This window comes from Monodelphis domestica, chromosome 3 (assembly GCF_027887165.1).
Source record: "Monodelphis domestica isolate mMonDom1 chromosome 3, mMonDom1.pri, whole genome shotgun sequence".
In the NCBI taxonomy this organism is placed as follows: Eukaryota; Metazoa; Chordata; class Mammalia; order Didelphimorphia; family Didelphidae; genus Monodelphis; species Monodelphis domestica.
Window position 1 is genome coordinate 466,390,409 of NC_077229.1, and position 19,214 is coordinate 466,409,622.

Below are 19,214 nucleotides of genomic sequence, written 5' to 3' on the forward strand. Positions count from 1 at the left end.
TATATATGTATATATGTATATTTGGCTTACATTTTCTCAAACCAAAAGAAGGAAAATAACATAGATTGTAAAACAGGATATTTTCTGTAGTTTCTTTTGATACAATGATACATATGCTTTTAAGGATGAATAAGCTGAAAGGTTCCAACTTGTTTAGGAAAAAAACTGGTGGTTGCAGTCATCACTTCCCTAGGCATCTATATCAAGCTCTCTAGCCTCACAAGAAAATAGGAGTCTAGATTCTTCCACCAACAAATGTAAGTCCCCTATGACTCTTCTAATTACTTCCCTGAAAACCGTTCTCCCTACTAGCAGGCAGTTTAGTGCTATGAGGAATTTTCTTAGGGAAGTAAAGGAAATTTTAGGATCAGATTTCCCAGTTTGTGCCCTTTTCCGCTTGTTTTTGCTAAGGATTCTGACAAGAAAACATTAACCACCCAGAGAAATAGGGAAAAAAGATTAGAGGCATTTTCATTGGTATGATGCAGTGACTGTTAAAGATAACTAATGGCATCAGCAGCCACTTGCTGAAGAAGGTATCTAGAAATAGCAAAACCATGACTAAATGATATGAGGAAAGTAGCAATATTTGTCATTATACTTTTTTTTGAAGTAAAAAAATTCAAGGCTACTCCTCCCTTGGGAAAAAAAAATCATAAATGGCTTACAATACTATCAGGATTTTGTTAATGGAAGAATAAATGGAAATAACTCCCTCACATTGTTTTCCCTGGACTCCCACACCAAAGTAGCCCACAAGTTGGGAAAATAATAATATTCCCCTCCCTGAAAATTCAATGTTTAACATTAAACCATTTTAAGTAAGGCAAAATTTTCTAATCTCAAATCTTTTACTTCTTTAACTGGAAAATCTTCTGAATAACCATGAATAGTAGAATGTAAGTTCCTGGAAGGCAGAAGCTGATTCTTTTTTTCATCTTTCATCCTTAATACCTAGAACATAGTAAGTGCTTAATGTGTCTGTTGAATTGAATGAATTCGGGAAGTAAGCATGGCATAAAGGCAGTCTAGTCCCAGACATTCTTACCAGCATATAAACCTTTCTTAAAGGTGCATAGTGATTTGTCTGATTAAGAGATTATTTTGCAGATGAAGAAAAGGAGAAATCGTTTGGTTTTGCCACAAAGACATGTTACATACTTCCGAGAACTTTTGTAACCCAAATATACATCATAAAAGTTTAAATAATACTAAAAGTAAACTGAATAGCATATGATAGGCCTCTAAAGAATCAATTCTTAGCTTTTTACAAAGCCAAATTCTGGTACTACGGTACCTAATCAACCGAGTACCAAAGTGCAATCTCTTCCTTCCTTCAATAACCTTATTTTAATCAATCAATAAACATTTGTTAGGTGCCTATTATATGCAAGCACTGAGCTAGATGCAAAGGATATGAACATAAATCAGTGTACTTGTGGTATCACCCAGAAAAATGTAAGCTCCATGAGGGCAGTTTTTTGTTTCTGTCTTTTTTATCCCTGTGCATGTAATAGGTGTTTAATCAATGTCAGTTGAATTAATTGAAATGAACTGAGTGAAAATGTACTACAGAGGTTAAATATTATACCTTTGTTTTTAAAAAAATATCAGGCCTTTTTGGGTAAGAGGAGTAGGGGAGCAAGGGAAGAATATATATCTCTGTTCAACAACATGGTATCTTAATACAGAAATGTGTTCTGTATTTGCCACTTCTTTCATTCTCAGCTAAACCCTGTGCAATCCCAGATCTCCCCCAAATAACTTTTTGGTAACAGGTATTTGTGACCATGAGGAATTTGATGAACCATCATTTTAAATTAGTACTCAATAAATGTTCAATAAGAAATATGGTCTGCAGCCATCTTTAAATATGACTTTTCTCTCTCTCTCTCTCTCTCTCTCTCTCTCTCTCTCTCTCTCTCTCTCTCTCTCTCTCTCTCTCTCTCTCTCTCTCTATATATATATATATATATATATATATATACATACATACACATATATATATATATATATATATATATATTCCTTTAAGCTATTATCAAACCAGATAAACAAATAATCTAGTCCACTCTCCTTAGTGAGGAAAAAAAGAGAATTTAAGAATCTAAGCGAACTAAGGAATTCCTCAGGAGCCAACGCATAAATATCCCAAGGTAAATCACACACTAATTTCCCTTATTTAATATTTCAGGTATCACACAACTGATTAAAAATCAATTTGCTAAACATATCACACACACACACACACACACACACACACACACACACACACACACGCCTTCTGTCTTTCTCTCTTCCAATGCATGAGAAAAAGGTCCACCCAACTTAGAAGCCATTTGTGGTTAAGTGAACAACAGATGAATGGAACCAAATATACAAAAACTACTCTCTTCCCACTTTTTTTTTTTTTTAAAGAGGATAGAAGCAGGCAAGAATAAAGGGAAAGCAGCGATTTCTTTAAAGAAAAGGAAGAAAAGAAAGGCGCTGGCTTTTGGACTATGTTCACTATCCACATCACCATTCTCAGAATATCTGACTAGCTCAGTTATAAAGCCATAGTACAGATCTAAGGAGAAGAATTTGGAGAAAGAAGCTGCAATTATGTGAGAGCCTTGAGTTGAAGTACTGGGATCTTAAATGTGGCTAAATCTGATTCTTTAAGTCAGTTAAAGCTCCATGAAGACACTAAGTCACTTGCTGAACAGAGCAACAACAACAAAAAAATACCAGAAAAATTTCAATTATTAGATGCTCTCAGAAAGTCTATAGATAGAATGGGCAATTTCAGAAAATGTTAAAATTCTAAACTTAGAGGTAGAGAATTTAATCTTTCATTTACAAGAACAAAATAGGTTCTCTTGTATTACAATTACAACTTCATACAAAAAAAAATTACCTTCCTTCTTATCAATTTCATCAAATGCTAATTTTTTTCTGAATCATAACCCAAGAAGAAATGCAGCTATTTTATTGTCAATTTACATCAGAGATGAAAAATGAATCATTCACTTTATATGCACTTTTGTTTTATGTATTTGTTGAAATTTCTTGAGATGACAGGAAAAATTTCTTTAAGTCATACAATGTAAGATTTTAAGTGTTTCTACTCAATATGGGACACACAATTGAGTAACAAAAAAAATAACTAATCCATTTGGCATGTAAAAGGCAATAAAAAAGTCTGGTAGAGGTTTTAAAAAAAGGCAAAGGAAATCAAGAAATTTAAAAGAATCTAATAACTTGCATTATCTGTTTAAATTATGCTCCAGAAATAAAAATGTAGTTAACTCTGAAGCTTCTTTAAGAAAAACACTCCACCTCTTCAGCCCCCCACTATATACTTCATGCTACAATCCCTTGAAAACTTTCTAGTTAGCAATCGGTATCCTTTGTCTAGTCTCAAAACGATTCCACAAAAAAAACTATTCTAGAACTGAAGAGATACTATTGCTTAAAGAAATTTGCAAACTGTGCAAAATTTGTGGCTTAGAAATTTGGTACAAAATTCCTTTAAAATTTTTTTTAGAATTATACATATCCATCTGAAATAATGAGGATGTTATATGAAATGTACTTTCAATTTATGAATAGATCTTATCTTCTTTGTGTACTTTTATAACACTGAAGAGTAATGCCTTTGGTAAGAACTTAAAATTGTGAAAAGCAACAACAAAATCTACTTATGCTCATATAATTCAGAACCACTCAATTACATTTCCTTATTTATACACACTCACATGCTAATACACATGTATGTACACATAGCATAAATATGGCAGTTTAGTTCAACAAACACAAGGAATTATCCCTAAACCCACAATGACATTTAGAAAGAGAGACATGAGACATGACTATAAAGTAATAGGGCTGGTATTTTATAAAACATATGTAGCACATCTAAATCAATGTGCCTTCCACAAAGCCTAGGGAAGCTACATGCTTATGTCATTAATACTGTTACTCCTCAATGAATAATTTTGGAACTCTCTCATAGGAACTGGTTTCAGGAGCCCTTTATAAAATACACAAGTAAATCAATTTTACTACTTCATAGTTATATCGTATTGTGGACCCAAACAGTAATGCTCATGGTTGGTTACCTACTTTATTCATCAGGCTTAGTTCCAAATGACCTTTGGCTGTTTACCAATTCAAAGCTACTAGTAAAGGTGGAACTTTGACATCTCTAAGAGTATCAAAAGAACAGACCACCAGCTCTGAAGATGATTCCAAAAAAAGAACTGTAGAAATAATCTGAGCAATAGCAGCACTGTTGGAACACAGACCTGCCTCAATGGCTGCTAGGAGTGAAAACACTTATTTAGATGTCTAAGTTCTTTTAAAGTTGTTTTAAAAAAATAACCATATTACTTTGTAGTTACACCCTTTGTAAATCTTCCTAACTGAATTTTACATTTTTAATGTGGAAATTCATCACGTTCATGTGTATTTGTATGTGTACATTAGAAAACAAAACAACCTAACTAAATCAAAATGTATCAAATAGTATTCCTTGCTTCTGAAAATACAGAATAAGCCATTTTAAAAAACCCTATTTCTTTTGAGAAGATGTAATTATAAATATTCAAATGAAACTCTTATTTACTGGTCATACACAAAGGATACTGAAGCCTTTACTCTGGGAAACACAAGAAATGACAATACAAATTACAATCTATGGAATTTCCAACTAAGAAGTCCAAAACATTTAAGAATCTAAGTATTGTAAAGGCAGTACAAATCAAAAGCTTTCTGCTGAACTTTCAAAAATGACTTTTAATTTTATCCAAAAAACTTGAAACTTCTAGACACATATGCACCTCCATTCAATCACATTTTGATATACAATCAGCAATTTAAATAAGATTTCTCTAGGTTCATCTTTTATAGCTCCAATATATTATATAGTTATTATATAATATGTACAATACATGCATTCAGCAGGTCTTAAAAGTATTTTTAAAAGTTTGATCAGTGTTGATAAATATTTTATAGTGATTTCAGACAAATCTTTTCAGTATTATAGAATAAGACAGATTTTGAAGTCCACCCAAATTTGTGAGATCTAATCCTAGCAGCAAGCTGCTAAAAGCAATTACTCATACAGCCATTTGTTTTTTTTTTTAAAGAATTGCAGAGACTGAGACAATGTACATTTTAAAATAACAATTCCTGCTATGCTCAGGCAGCAATACTTGCTGATATTATGCACTTACATATCCATTAAATTAAAATACTCTACAGCTTCCTTTGCTGTAATATACAGCAGCTGTTTCTTCCTTCCTGTTGGATTTGTTGTAGTTGCTGTTACTCATCTGGAAGAACAACTAATACAGTTCCAACAGAAGTTTATTTTTTTCCCTTGTCTCCCCCCAATTATGGCTCAGTTTCAAGATTGTTCTCTAGGCAGCCACCAGGAATATTACCAGTACCTTAATACCACTAAAAGGCATCAGACAATGACTGAAGTCATAAATGAAATTTTCAAGGACAGCTGGGTATTTCTGTAAACCAAGGTGATCACAAGCATTTAAATAGCCCTCTCACATCAGTGAATGTGTAAAACACACACACACACACACACACACACACACAGCTATGTGAGTACATACACATATATAACCAGATATACACATTTATCTATAGATAAAGAAAAAAAGTCACAGTTCCACTGCCACAATTCAATGGTTACTTACCTATTATTTAGATAATAAAATTAACAAAACAATTTGTGATTTTAAATATTAAAACATTAATTCACCCTGAGAAGACAGAGGAAGCATTAAAAAAAAAAGAAGCTACTTGTATGATATGTATTTTTCTTCAGCCTTTCTTCCTTTCTTCTGATTTCCTTCAGTCCTTTCTTCAAAGGCACACAGATTCCAAAGTAGGTTGCCTTCAACATCTTTGTGCTGTCATTGTCTTTGTTAGCTGATTAGTTCAGGCCACAGTTAGGTACTGGTGATAGAAAAGTCCAAAAAGGCTTGTGGCAAAGAGACAAGCAGCAATCCACCAAGTCAAAAATGACAAGAGCCCTCGGAAAAGCAGAGGAGTAAAGATGGTCTTTAAGCTGCCCAAGGCTGTTGTTATCTGGGTAACAGTTACTTTCATTTTGTCATCAGGAGATGGTGATTCAGAGTAAACAGAACCAGAGAATGAATGGTTCTCCACTGAAGAGTCAGAACTAGACTCGGGATAGATCCCCCAGGAATGATTACCTGTTAAATCCAAGTCAATAAATGAAACATGAATGGGAACAGGTTCAAAAGCCTTGAATTTTAAAGTGAGACATGAATGTCAAGATTATCTAGCCAAACTCTGCTTAATTGCAAAACAGTGAACAATAAAACGATAAAAATTACCTAGCCAATAAGTTATTATTTGATGTAGAACATAAAATTAAAACATTCCTTTGATAAAAACTGTTACTAAATTTAAGTAAATGACAAGATAACAAGTTGACCTCAGAAATAAAAACATGAAAAAGAAACATTTCTAAATTAATTTCTAATAAGCTTTGGGCAAGTCACTAAACCTCTTTAAAATCTTGAAGCCTTTTCAGTTTCTTCATTTATAAAATAAGGGTATTAGACTAGATGATCTGAGGTCCTTTTCAGGTTCAAGTCTATGATCCTTTCATTCCAATGATATTAAGGAATGATAATATAATGAAAAAAAAATTTAAAGAAGGGCATTGCTATAATAATAATGCTTACTATCATTTACAGCATTTTATGGTTTATAAAACAACTTGCATTTATTATTTTATTTGGCCTTTATGTCAACACTGAAATAGGTACCACAGACATCATCTTTTCCATTTCACAACAAAAAGGAGGCTCAGAGATTAAGTGACTTGACCAGAATAAACCAGCCAGTATGTGTCAGAAGCAGGACTTGAACCTGGGTCTTGCTAACTAATGACAAAACTCTTTCTTTATTAATAACTCCTATGAGTTATTAACCAACCATAGTTTTAATTAGAATATAAAAGGTTGAGGATCAATTAAATTTCTTCTTTAAAATCTTCAGTATTTCTATGATAAACTCTCACTAGCACAATAACATTTTAAAAAGAAATGATTAGCAATTTCAGTGTTAGAGAAGAATAATGGCTTTAAGAAAATTTTCATCATACACTTTGGGTAAAAACATACATGAATTATAGGGATTAAATGTAGTTTTATATTTACAACTATCCTCTATATTGTAACTATATATTTCTAGGTTATCTCTTAAAACTATTAAAATAGCATTTGTGGCTTCTTTTGGTCTCTCCAAACCCAATTTTTTATGGACCCATCATATGAAAGTTATCAATTTGATCAGTAAAATCTTGAATCAAGACAAGTGGGACTTGACACTTGAGTATGATCTAGGGAAACTCACACTTTTTAGTACCAAATTCTAATTATCCTATCAAAAATTTCCTAGAATGAAGGGTACAAACAGAAACAATCAAGATACCATAAAATGAAAATCAGTACTGGTGGAATGTTGTTGAATTTTTTCCAACAATAATAGTAACTTAATTCTGGTAATAACCTTCATCCTTTAACCTACAGCCTTAGATAAATAATTCATAATACAATTTGACAAATGAACTCATTTAAATTAAAGAACTGATAGGCAGTTGACAATCCTTTTAAAGATAAAACATAAAACATAGAGAATTTGACATGAAATTTTTATGATCTTTGAGTTTTCAAAGACAAGCCAATGAAACAACTTTTTATGATAATGGTCATCCCTGCTTTATAGCTCTCATTAAGGCTTTTTTAAGATGCAGATGTTTTTGAGACAGGTATAACCACACTTTATACCACTCATACTCCCAATATTTTACATATTTCAATGTATCATTAATCCAATCTAGCTAGTGAATACAAAAAAGCCTTCTCATCATTGTTGAGGCATTCATACCTAGCGTTTTCAAAAGCAGGGTTGTGTGGAGCAGCATGACCAGAGGTGCCACATACTGCAGGGCAATTACACAAAGGTAATAAAACACTCTCGCCACCTGAAAAACAACAAAAGTCTTGAGTGACTAAAAATTGTAGAGAACCTTAATACAACTATTATGAAATATACTAAATTTATAAATATGATCTCCAGTTTAACTGAGCTCCTTAAGATACATGATCCTTGCACAAAAAAGAAGCTATATTCTAATAAATATTTGCTATATTACAAGTGTTTCAAATACTATATTTAAAAAAGATTTGACTGTTCAAAAGGATCTCAAAATTCTTGCATAGGCATTTAGAATGCCTAAAAAGTTAAGTAATTTTAAATCTTTAATAATATTAAACAATATTTTTCATTTTCAATCATTGTTTTTTTGTGTGTGGGGAAGGAATGGAAAATGGGGAGAAGAGGTCCCTTACTTTGGCATCTATGAAATGCCATATTAATGGAGTATATGTGCAATTGGTTTTCAGAAATTAAACCAAGAGGTACTATTTGAGCAAAGAGGATTTCTTTGAAATTAGATTTTATGGTATTTTGAAGTTAGTGAAAATACCATGCAAAATTATCTATGAATGTAAACACTTCATTCTGTAAAGACCACATTCAATTCTCATAGAGCAAATAAGCATCTTTACAGCACCATCTGTGTGCCAGGCACTGTGCTAAGGACTCTACAAATATGGTCTGATTTGAGTTTTATAACAATCCTATTAGGTGGGTTGTATTATTACCCTCATTTTACAGATGAAAAAATTGAGACAGAATTTAAGTGATTTACCCATGGTCACATGGTGTCTGAAGATGACTTTGAACATGGGTGTTCCTGACTCCAGACTCAGTGCTCCCACAGAGCTACCCAACCCAGCTGCCCACTATTCTAGGTGAGTAGCACTCTTGTTCATCAAGTTTATGATTAATATGTGACTAGAGGAAAGAAAAAAAGTCCTTGAAGAAGAAAAGGAAAAGGCATTTACTTCCTCCAAAGAGTATAAGATTCACATAACTGTTGATGTAGGAAAAAAGAGGAAGAACTATGAAACTAAAAAATAGAGAGCAACTGACTTTTCTTGTTTCTACCATAAGATGAAAGAATGGACTACTCACATTTTTTTCTCTTTGATTTCACCACCATAAACCAGATACTTCTTTTGTGATGCTCAAGTAAGGGAACAATAGGGGAAAAGAAAAAAACAAAAATTCTAATCCTAAAAACAAATGTTCCACAGTTTCTAAGTCATAGATCCTCGGTAAAAAGCATACTTATTCTGTTGGCTTCCTATCTTGAGACACTTAACATCAGAAAAGGCAAAACCAAGAATAACAACAGAAATCTTTCCTCTTTCCATTACCTAGCTTAACAGATCAAGTAATAATTTGTGGTTTCTGACTTTGGTTTTAAGTATTACCAAACAATAATGTGTTTCTATTTATTGAAATAGTCCACAGTGGAGGTGACTATTAGAAAACTGGCTCTAGACTGAAGGATGCAACATCTCATTCCATCAACCTGTTGTCACAACATGAAAATGAAGAGATTCTGAGATTCCTTTTGTTTCTGGGGCTCATGTGATCACAGAGGTTTTAAATGGGTAAAGCATCCCTACTTAAGATGAAATCATGCCCTTAAATTGTAATTTCCTGTTTTGTGACCAAGGCAGCAAGATGAATTAAGCAATGCTGCTGTCTCCTATGCATGGTTTTCTTATGACTTAATTGTGTATTATTCTGTTCCCCTTATACAAATGACATCTCAATTAATTGACAATCAATAAGCATTTACTAAGTACTTACTATGTGCCAGGAATTGATAAATGTTGAGGAATCACAGAAAATGCAAATGGCCCTTTCATTCAAAAAGCTTAGCTTCTCAAAAAGGCATGAGTACATAAAGAGGTATATGCAAGATGTATGGTACAGAGCAGATGGAAAGTAACCTAAGAGGGGACGGCTTTAGGAACTATTAGACTTGGGAATGGTATCTTGTTAAAAAAGTTAGTGCTTTCTTTGCTTTTTCCTTTCCTTAACCAGGATGTTTGATGAAAGTAGGAAAAGGGTGATTGATTTCCCCTGGTGGCATCCCTTTCTGTGTCTCCCCAGGCACTGATGCTCTCTCATCCCCAAAGGGAAGGGTTTGGGGGGGGGAGGGGAGGAGGACCAGGAAAAGGGGGGGGGGGTGTAGAGGGAGAGGGAGAGAGAGAGAGAGAGAGAGAGAGAGAGAGAGAGAGAGAGAGAGAGAGAGAGAGAGAGAGAGAGAGAGAGAGAGAGAGACACTCTGTATGTAATTTAGTGATTGGTGCACATTATTATTTTTTGCCTAATAGGAGGAAGACTCCTTAAACTCAGGGACTATTGGTCTTTGTCTCTACACTGCCAGTGCTTCACTCAGGGATTGGCACACAGAAGTATTTAATAAATGCCTGTTGAAGTGAATTCTGCTGTACACTGAAAAGAAAAATATCCTATGGAATAGGATTAGTGTTATAATAAGTGAAATAATGCTGTTTTCTTACTAATAAGGAGATTGCCTTGTTCCAATTAAATATTTACCATTTTCTGTAAATCAATGGTACTTATTCTGCCAGCTTCCTTCTTCATCTGATCCACACACTTCTGGGCTAAATTCAGGTAAGCCTGCAGATGATTGCGCATCAGAGCCAACCTCAGAGCACACAGCAGGATTATCAACCAGAGTCGCATAGTATCAAATGTAGTCTCTGTCATTCTGCAGATCAAACAAGGTGATAAAGTATTGTCAAAGGTCAGTGAAGTTACTTTTCATTGTAGACAGCTGAGCAAGCATGGACCATGGAGACCAGGGGAAGAACTGCAAAATCTTAATCTTTCACACAATCTCCTGTAGTAGGGATCTCCTTATTGGCAAGAGTTGAAAGTCAGACTTTAGAAGGAAAACAATTCTCAAGAATGATTTGCTCCTGAAAAAATTAAGATTTTATAATCTCAAATGAATAAGATTCTTTTGTAAAGTTGAGGGGCAATGTTATAGATCTTCAATGTGCAGTTTACTCTTTTTCTCTCTCCTAAAAATATACCATGAGTCCATTTTTAAGTGTTTCCATTTTAATAAACTCATGGATTATGTGGGCATTTTCATGTCTATCTGCAATTCTTAATCCAATATAATTTTAAAATCATGTTAAGAAGGGTTGGGAGAGAAGAACACACGGTATCTATCCATTAAAGTCTGTATGCATATATTATTTGAGCTGGTATTTTTGTGCATACAGCAGAGAACCAATTTGTGAGTTTTCTGGGAGGAGGAGGAAGTGTATTTGTGCCATGCACATACATGTGCTTGTGTGTTTGTGTAGGTATTGGCATAAGAGGCTGCTATGTTAGAAGTTAAGTCTCTGATCCTGATTACTGCTAGAAACATAGATGACTGGCCTAATCCAGCTTATCCCTGGAAGAGGAAATCACTTGATGTCACATCATAGGAACTTAATAAGTGCACATGAACTTTAATAATAATTGACATTTATTTACCACTTTAAGGTCTGCAAACTGTTTTATATATATTATCTTTATCTTCACAATTAAGAAAACAATAGGTCATCATTTCTACTTATAGTTTGGTGGATCTGTGCTTTCAGAAAGTGTTCATATCACTCCAAAGATGCAACCCATCTATGCTTTCTCATACCATGCACTTTATCCATGTCCTTCTATAAATGCTTGGTGGGGGAAAATGAAGTGTTTACCCAACATTTAAAGGTCTTTCTTTTAATTATTTTGTTGATCATTAATATTTTATCAATACTAATAAAGGTCTTTTGGATGCTTATGTTGGAGGATGAGATAGAATGATGGTCTGACACTGCAGAGCTTCTTGGCATAGATTCATGACCAATCCATAGATTTTGACCCAGCCAAACTCACAGGAAAAAATCAAATGAATTAAGACAAACTATTGTTTTGATTATAGTATTCAATTAGTTGGACGACCTATATAACTCAACAATTTGTATTTGAAGAACAATTTAGAAATGTGCAAATGGACAATGATTTGGGCCTAGAATAAAACAGGAAAAAGAGGCGAGTGAATTATCCTTGGGAAACTACAACTGAAGACAATTTTAAATAACAAATTCATTAAGGTGTTGTTTGGCTGAGAGTCACAGAATAAAACAGTCTCTTAAGAATTAAAAATTAAGGAGGCAGAGTCAAGATGGTGGTGTAGAAGCAGCAAACATTTAGACTTCTGAAAACCCTTCCTTACAGATTTCAAACTGAATGCTCCTACGGGACTGAAAATCAAACCTAACAAGACAGAGCCAAGGAACCCTCCTGCTGGACTCAACTTAAAAGGTACCCCCCAGAAAGCTAGAATTCAAGAACACTTTGGTTTAAGGGGAAGGAAGAAGGAAGGTCCTGGGACTCCTCCCACAACCTAGAGTGCTAAATCTCTGGCAGCAACTGGGACCTCTGGGCAGGCAAAGGCACTGGTCTGGAAGGAGTACCTTGCAGGCAAAGCTGTGCCAGGCTCAGAGCATCCAACAAAGGCAGTAGGAAAGCAGACAGAGGAGAAACGCAGAGAGCAAAGCAGGAGGCATAGTTGCAGCAGCAGACACTCCATATTGCTCCTGTCCCTTCCCAAGGTTTTGGCCTCAGGGCACATCCAGCAACCCAGCCCAACCTAATCCCATCAAAGCCTCCTGAGGACAGGGAAGCTGAAGCTCCTAAACTCCTCCTCCACAGACTGCTGGACTTAATCCCATCAAAGCTTCTAGAAGGCAGTGAAGTGCAAGCTCCAACACCCCTCCCCTACAGACTGCACTGAGAAATTTACTGACAAAACTCCAAGGGAGATGGCAGAAAGAAAAGCCCAAAACCACCAAAAAAAAGAGAGAGAGAGGAAGGAGCAAGAGCTCAGGTAACAGCAGGGAGTAAAGAAGGGGTAAATATGAGCAAACAACAGGAAAAAAAATGAAATTACAATCCATAGCTTCTATACAGGCAATGAACAAAGAGCAAAGGGAATAGAGATGGATGAGCTACTACAAGCAAAAAAAAAGAAAACTCAGTGATTTGGATACAGGCTTTGGAAGAACTCAAAATAAAATTCAAAACACAATTAAGAGAGGCGGAAGAAAACTGGGAAAAGAACTTAAAACTAAGACAAGTCATCTGGAAAAAGAGGCACTTGAACTAAAACAAGAAAATAGTGTCTTGAAAGCCACAATCAACCAGCTTGAAAATGAGGAAAAGGAGATGAAAGATGAGGCAAAGAAGAGGAAAGATGACCTTCAAAGAAAATCAGACCAGAAGGAAAAGAATGACCAAAAAGCCAGGGATGAAATCCAATCTTTAAAAACCAGAATACCAACAACTAGAATCAAGTGACTTCACAAGGCAGCAGGACACGATAAAACAAAATCAAAAGAATGAAAAAATTGAGGAAACTATGAAGCATCTCATTCACAAAACAGAAGATTTAGAAAATCGTTCCAGGAGAGACAACTTAAGAATCATTGATCAACCAGAAGACAATGACAAAAGGAAAAGCCTAAACATCATACTACAGGAAAGAAAACTGCCCTGATATTCTAGAAGAGTGAAAAATGGAGATTGAAAGAATCCACAGATCACCTCCTGTATCTAATCCCCAACTGACAACACCAAGGAATGTTATAGCCAAATTCAAGAATTATCAGACCAAGGAAAAAAAATTACAAGCTGCTAAGAAGTCATTCAGATACCATGGAACCTGAGGTAGAGACTTGAAGAAAGAGAGGTTTTGCAGGACAAGCCAAGATGCAAGAACCAAGGCTAGGGATCTGGCTGTCAATCAAGAAGAAGGTTCCAAATGGAATGTTCCCAGAAGTTGGCAGTTGAGGCTGGCTGAGGACCCTTGTGGGACTGGTTTGCCTTTGGGCTTTCTGATCAAGGGGAAACCTCTGCTCTCTCTGAGATATGACTGACCAACAGTTGGAGGAGAAAAGCCAGGTTGAAGGAGAGACTTTTCTTGGTGGCTGGCTGAAGGAGAGAAGCCATGAACTAATTTGTTAGTTCTGTACCAGGCTGAAGGACCCTTAGGGAGGAGAGAGGGGGGCCTTCTGAAAATAGGCTGAGAGACCTTGATGACTTTGGGAAGAAGATTGTAACTGTTGTCCTCCATCTCTGACGGTCCCTCTGTCACAGTTGTGACTTCCCAAGCCCTCATAATCTTCATTTTAGATTAGGGACACCCTCATCCCTCTTACCTAAGTATCCCATCCTTTTTCCCAATAAAACCCCTGACTTGAAAAGGAAAAGAAAAAAATCTTTATAGTTAACTCAGGCGGGAGAGAAGAAGCCAAAGGCTGCAAGAAAAACTGGGAGGTGACAGAGACAGGGAGGAGAGGTGAAGGAGGAAGGGAGGGTAGGAGGAGATTAGGAGAACTATTGATCCACTAATCATCACTAGGCAAATCCCAGAGCATTCTGCTGTAGCAGTATCACCTGTGGCTCCATCTCTCCCTATCTCTGTAGTACCTCTACCTCCATTGTAAGAAAATACCATCAGTTGTGTCCCCAAACTTAGTAGCAGCACTTTCTAGTCATAAGCCAGAGCACATCAATCACTACACCAACAAGAAATAAAGTCACACAGATTAATATTTCTATTTCAAGTGGCACTCCAGATGGGACAGTGAGGATAACACAGAATCTGTCTGCATTTACACTGATCAACTGAAAGGCATAGAATATGATATTCCAGAAAGAAAGGGAACTAGATCAACAACCAAGAATCAACTACCCAGCAAAACTGACTATATTCTTACAGGGGAAAGTATAGTCATTTAAAAAAATAGAAGAATTCCAAGTATTTGTAAAGAAGAAACCAGAATTGAACAGAATATTTGATGCCCAAGCACAGAACTCAAGAGAATCATCAAAAGATAATTTAAAAAGAGGGGAAAAAAGAAAAACAAAAAAAAACAAAAAAATTTTTTGGAGCAAACCAAATAAGTTAAAATGATATGTATCCCTATAAGAAAAGAGGTCATTGGTAATTCCTGAAAATTGTTATTATCACCTGGTCAACTAGAACTGTATAGGATGAAATGTCAAGGCATAAATATATATGTATTTATACACAGAGCTTTAAAAAAGAGGTTAACACTAAAAGAAATAGGAAAAGAAACAAAAGGGAGTAAATTTATATGTCACAAAGAAGCTCATTGCAGGAGAAGGGAGAACATCAATACACTGGAAGGGAAAAGAGGTTGGAGATAGGAAATATTCAACTATTACATATACTGAAATTAACTCAAAGAGGGAAGAACAACTCAATCCATTGGGGCAGAGAATTGATTTGCGCCCTATAGGGAAGTAGAAGAGTAACAAACAGACTGGTGAGGAGGGAAGCAGTACAAGGGAGAGAGAGGCGGGGGGGGGGGGGGTACATTAAAGATACTGTAAAGAAAATGAGGTGGGAATAAGAAGGGAGGAGGGTAGAAAGGGAAGTAAAATAAGGGCGGGAATTAGGGGGACTGATTAAAAACAAAACATTGGTGTAGAAGGAAATAGTGAAAGAAGAAAAGGCAAGACTAGGAGTAGAAATCAAAATGCTGGGAAATACACAGCTGGTAATCATAACTCGGAATGTGAATAGAATGAACTCACCCATAAAACACAAGCAAATAATAGAGTGGATTAGAATCCAAAACCCTACTATATGCTGTCTACAAGAAACACACGAGGAAGGTAGATATGCATAGGGTGAAAGTAAGAAGATGGAGGCAAATCTATTGGGCATCAACAGATAAAAGAAGGCAGGAGGAGCAATCATTATATCTGACAAAGCCAAAGTAAAACTAAATCTAGTTAAAAGAGATAGGGAAGGTAATTACATCCTGATAAAAGGCAGTATAGACAAGGAGGAAATATCAGTACTCAACATGTATGCGCCAAATGGCATAGCATCCAAATTTCTAAAAGAGAAACTAGTGGAGCTCAGGGATGACATAGATAGAAAAACTATACTAGTGGGAGACCTGAACCTTCCTCTATCAGAACTAGATAAATCAAACCAAAAAATAAATAAGAAAGAGGTAAGAGAAGTGAATGACATCTTGGAAAATTTAGAGTTAGTAGATATGTGGAAAAAAATAAACAGAGACAAAAAGGAATAAATCTTCTTTTCAGTAGCACAAAGTAAATTCATAAAAATTGACCATCTATTAGGGCATAAAAACAGGTGCAAAAGAGAAGAAATAATAAATACAACTTTCTCAGATAACAATGCAATGAAAATAATGATTAGTGGGGGTACATGGAGAGGCAAATAAAAAACTATTTGGAAATTAAACAACACAATTCTCCAAAAACAGTTAAAGAATAAATCATAGAAAAAATAATTTTATTTCAGAAATTTACAATCATGAGACATCCTTTCAAAACCTATGGGATGCAGCCAAAGCAGTCAATGAATTGGGCATGCAAATTAAAAAACTAGAAAGTGAACAAATTAAAAATGCTCAGATAAAGACTAAATTGGAGAGCCCAAAAATCAATGGAGAAATTAATAAAATTGAAAGTAAAAAAACTGTTGATTTAATAAATAACTACCCCTTGATCCAGCCATGACACTGCTGGGTTTGTGCCCCAAAGAGATAATAAGGAAAAAGACTTATACAAGAATATTCATAGCTGTGCTCTTTGTGGTGACAAAAAATTGGAAAATGAGGGGATGCCCTTCAATTGGAGAATGGCTGAGCAAATTGTGGTACATGTTGGTGATGGAATACTATTGTGCTCAAAGGAATAATAAAGTAGAGGAATTCTATGGGAACTGGAATGACCTCTAGGAATTGATACAGAGAGAAAGGAGCAAAACCAGGAGAACACTATTCACAGAGATTGATACACTGTGGTACAGTCCAATGTAATGCACTTCTCCATTAGTGGCAATGCAGTAATCAGAACAACTTAGAGCGATCTATGAGAAAAAACACTATCCACATTCAGACAAAAAATTATGGGAGTAGAAACACAGAAGAAAAACAATTGCTTCAATGCATGGGTCGAGGCAATATGATTGGGGATGTAGATGCTAAATGAACATCCTAATGCAAACACCAACAACATGGAAATAGGTTTTGATCAAGGACACATGTAATACCCAATAAAATTGCGTGTCCACCGTTAGAAGAGTGGGGGCAGGGGCGAAAGGGGAATAATGTGATTCTTGTAACCAAGGAATAATGTTTTAAATTGACTAAATAAATTAACTTAAATAAAGAAGAAAGAAAAGAGATAAGGAAGGTAAATAAAAGGCAGCATAGACCATGAGGAAATACCAGCACTCAACATGTATGCACCAAATGGCATACTATCTAAATTTCGAAAAGAGAAACTAGGGGAGCTCAAGGATGAAATAGATAGAAACACTATACTAGTGGGAGACCTGCACTTTCCTCTATCAGAACTAGATAAATCAAACCAAAAAGTAAATAAGATGTAAGATAAGTGAATGAAATCTTAGAAAAATTAGTAGGTAGATATGTGGAGAAAAACATATAGGGGCAAAAAGGAATACACCTTCTTTTCAGCAGCACATGGTACATTCACAAAAATTGACCATGTACTAGGGCATAAAAACATTGGGAAACAAATGCAGAAAAGTTGAAATAATAAATGCAACCTTCTCATATCACAATAAAATGACAATAATAATTAGTAAGGGTACATGGAGAGGCAAATAAAAAATTAATTGGAAATTTAACAACACGATTCTCCAAAATTGGTTAGTTAAAGAACAAATCATAGAAACAATAACTTCATTGAAGAAAATGACAATGATGCGACATCCTTTCAAAATCTATGGGATGCAGCCAAAGCATTACTCAGGGGAAAATTTTTATCCTTGAGCTCATATATTAACAAATTAGAAAGGGCAGAGGTCAATGAATTGGGCATGCAAATTAAAAAACTAGAAAGTGAATCAATTAAAAATCCTCAGATGAAGACTAAATTAGAGATCCTAAAAATCAAAGGAAAAATTAATAAAACTGAAAGTCAAAGAATTATTGATTTAATAAATAAGAGTAGAAGCTGGTACTTTGTAAAAACAAAATAGACAAAGTACTGGTCAATCTAATAGAAAAAGGAAAGAAGAAAACCAAAATGACAGTATCCAAGATGAAAAGGGAGAGCTCACCTCTTATGAAGAGGAAATTAAGGCAACCATATATGGCAATCTAGGTGATATGGATAAATATCTAATAAAATATAAATTGCCTAGACTAACAGAGGAAGAAATAGACTACCTAAACAACCCAAAATCAGAAAGAGAAATCAAACAAGCCATCAAAGAACTCCCTAAGAAAAAATCAGCAGGTCCAGATGAATTAACAAAGAAATTCTATCAAACATTCAAAGAACAAGTAATCCCAATATTTTACAAATAATTTGACAGAATAAGAAAAGGAGTTCTATCAAATTCCTTTTACGATACAAATATGGTTCTGATTCCAAAGCCAGGCAGGTCAAAAACAGAGAAAGAAAACTATAGACCAATCTCCCTAATGAACATAGATGAAAAAAAAAATAGAATACTAGCAAATAGATTCCAGCAAGTTATCACAAGGATTATTCACTATAACCAGGTAGGATTCATACCAGGAATGCAAGGATGGTTCAATATTAGGAAAACCATCCACATAATTGACCATATTAATAAGCAAACTGACAAAAATCACATGATTATCTCAATAGATGCAAAAAAAGCCTTTGACAAAATGCAACACTCATTCCTATTGAAAACACTAGAAAGCATAGAAATAGAAGGGCCTTTCCTAAAAATAATAAACAGTATACATCTAAAACCATCAGCAAACATTATTTGCAATGGGGACAAACTAGAAGCTTTCCCAATAAGATCAGGAGTGAAACAAGGATGCCCATTATCACCTCTATTATTTAACACTGTACTAGAAACACTAGCAGTAATAATTAGAGAGGAAAAGAAATTGAAGGTATTAAAATAGGCAATGACGAGACCAAGGTATCACTCTTTGCAGATGATATAATGGTCTGCTTAAAGAGTCATAGAGAATCAACCAAAAAGCTAGTGGAAATAATCAACAACTTTAGCAAAGTTGCAAGATACAAAATAAACCCACATAAGTCATCAGCATTTTTATATATCTCCAAAACATCTCTGCAGCAAGAATTAGAAAGAGAAATTGCATTTCAAATCATTGTAGCCAATATAAAATACTTAGGACTCTATCTGC

General features: G+C 34.9%; 1 protein-coding gene across 3 annotated transcripts in view; it reads right to left on the reverse strand.

Moving 5' to 3' along the window:
* Positions 1 to 2,956: 2,956 nt before the first annotated feature.
* Positions 2,957 to 19,214, reverse strand: part of TMEM161B (transmembrane protein 161B) — a 116,602-nt gene continuing 100,344 nt past the window's right edge. For 2 of the 3 annotated variants that reach the window (XM_007487343.3, XM_016431571.2), the window contains 3 exons: positions 10,522 to 10,696; positions 7,927 to 8,023; positions 2,957 to 6,221 (listed from right to left, as the gene is read on the reverse strand). In XM_007487343.3, the coding sequence (XP_007487405.3) occupies positions 5,944 to 6,221; positions 7,927 to 8,023; positions 10,522 to 10,696 (550 nt within the window). In that variant the 3' untranslated portion in view covers positions 2,957 to 5,943. Of the gene's footprint in view, positions 6,222 to 7,926; positions 8,024 to 8,106; positions 9,131 to 10,521; positions 10,697 to 19,214 lie in introns of those variants that run through there. The other variant, XM_056824620.1, reaches the window with a different exon arrangement.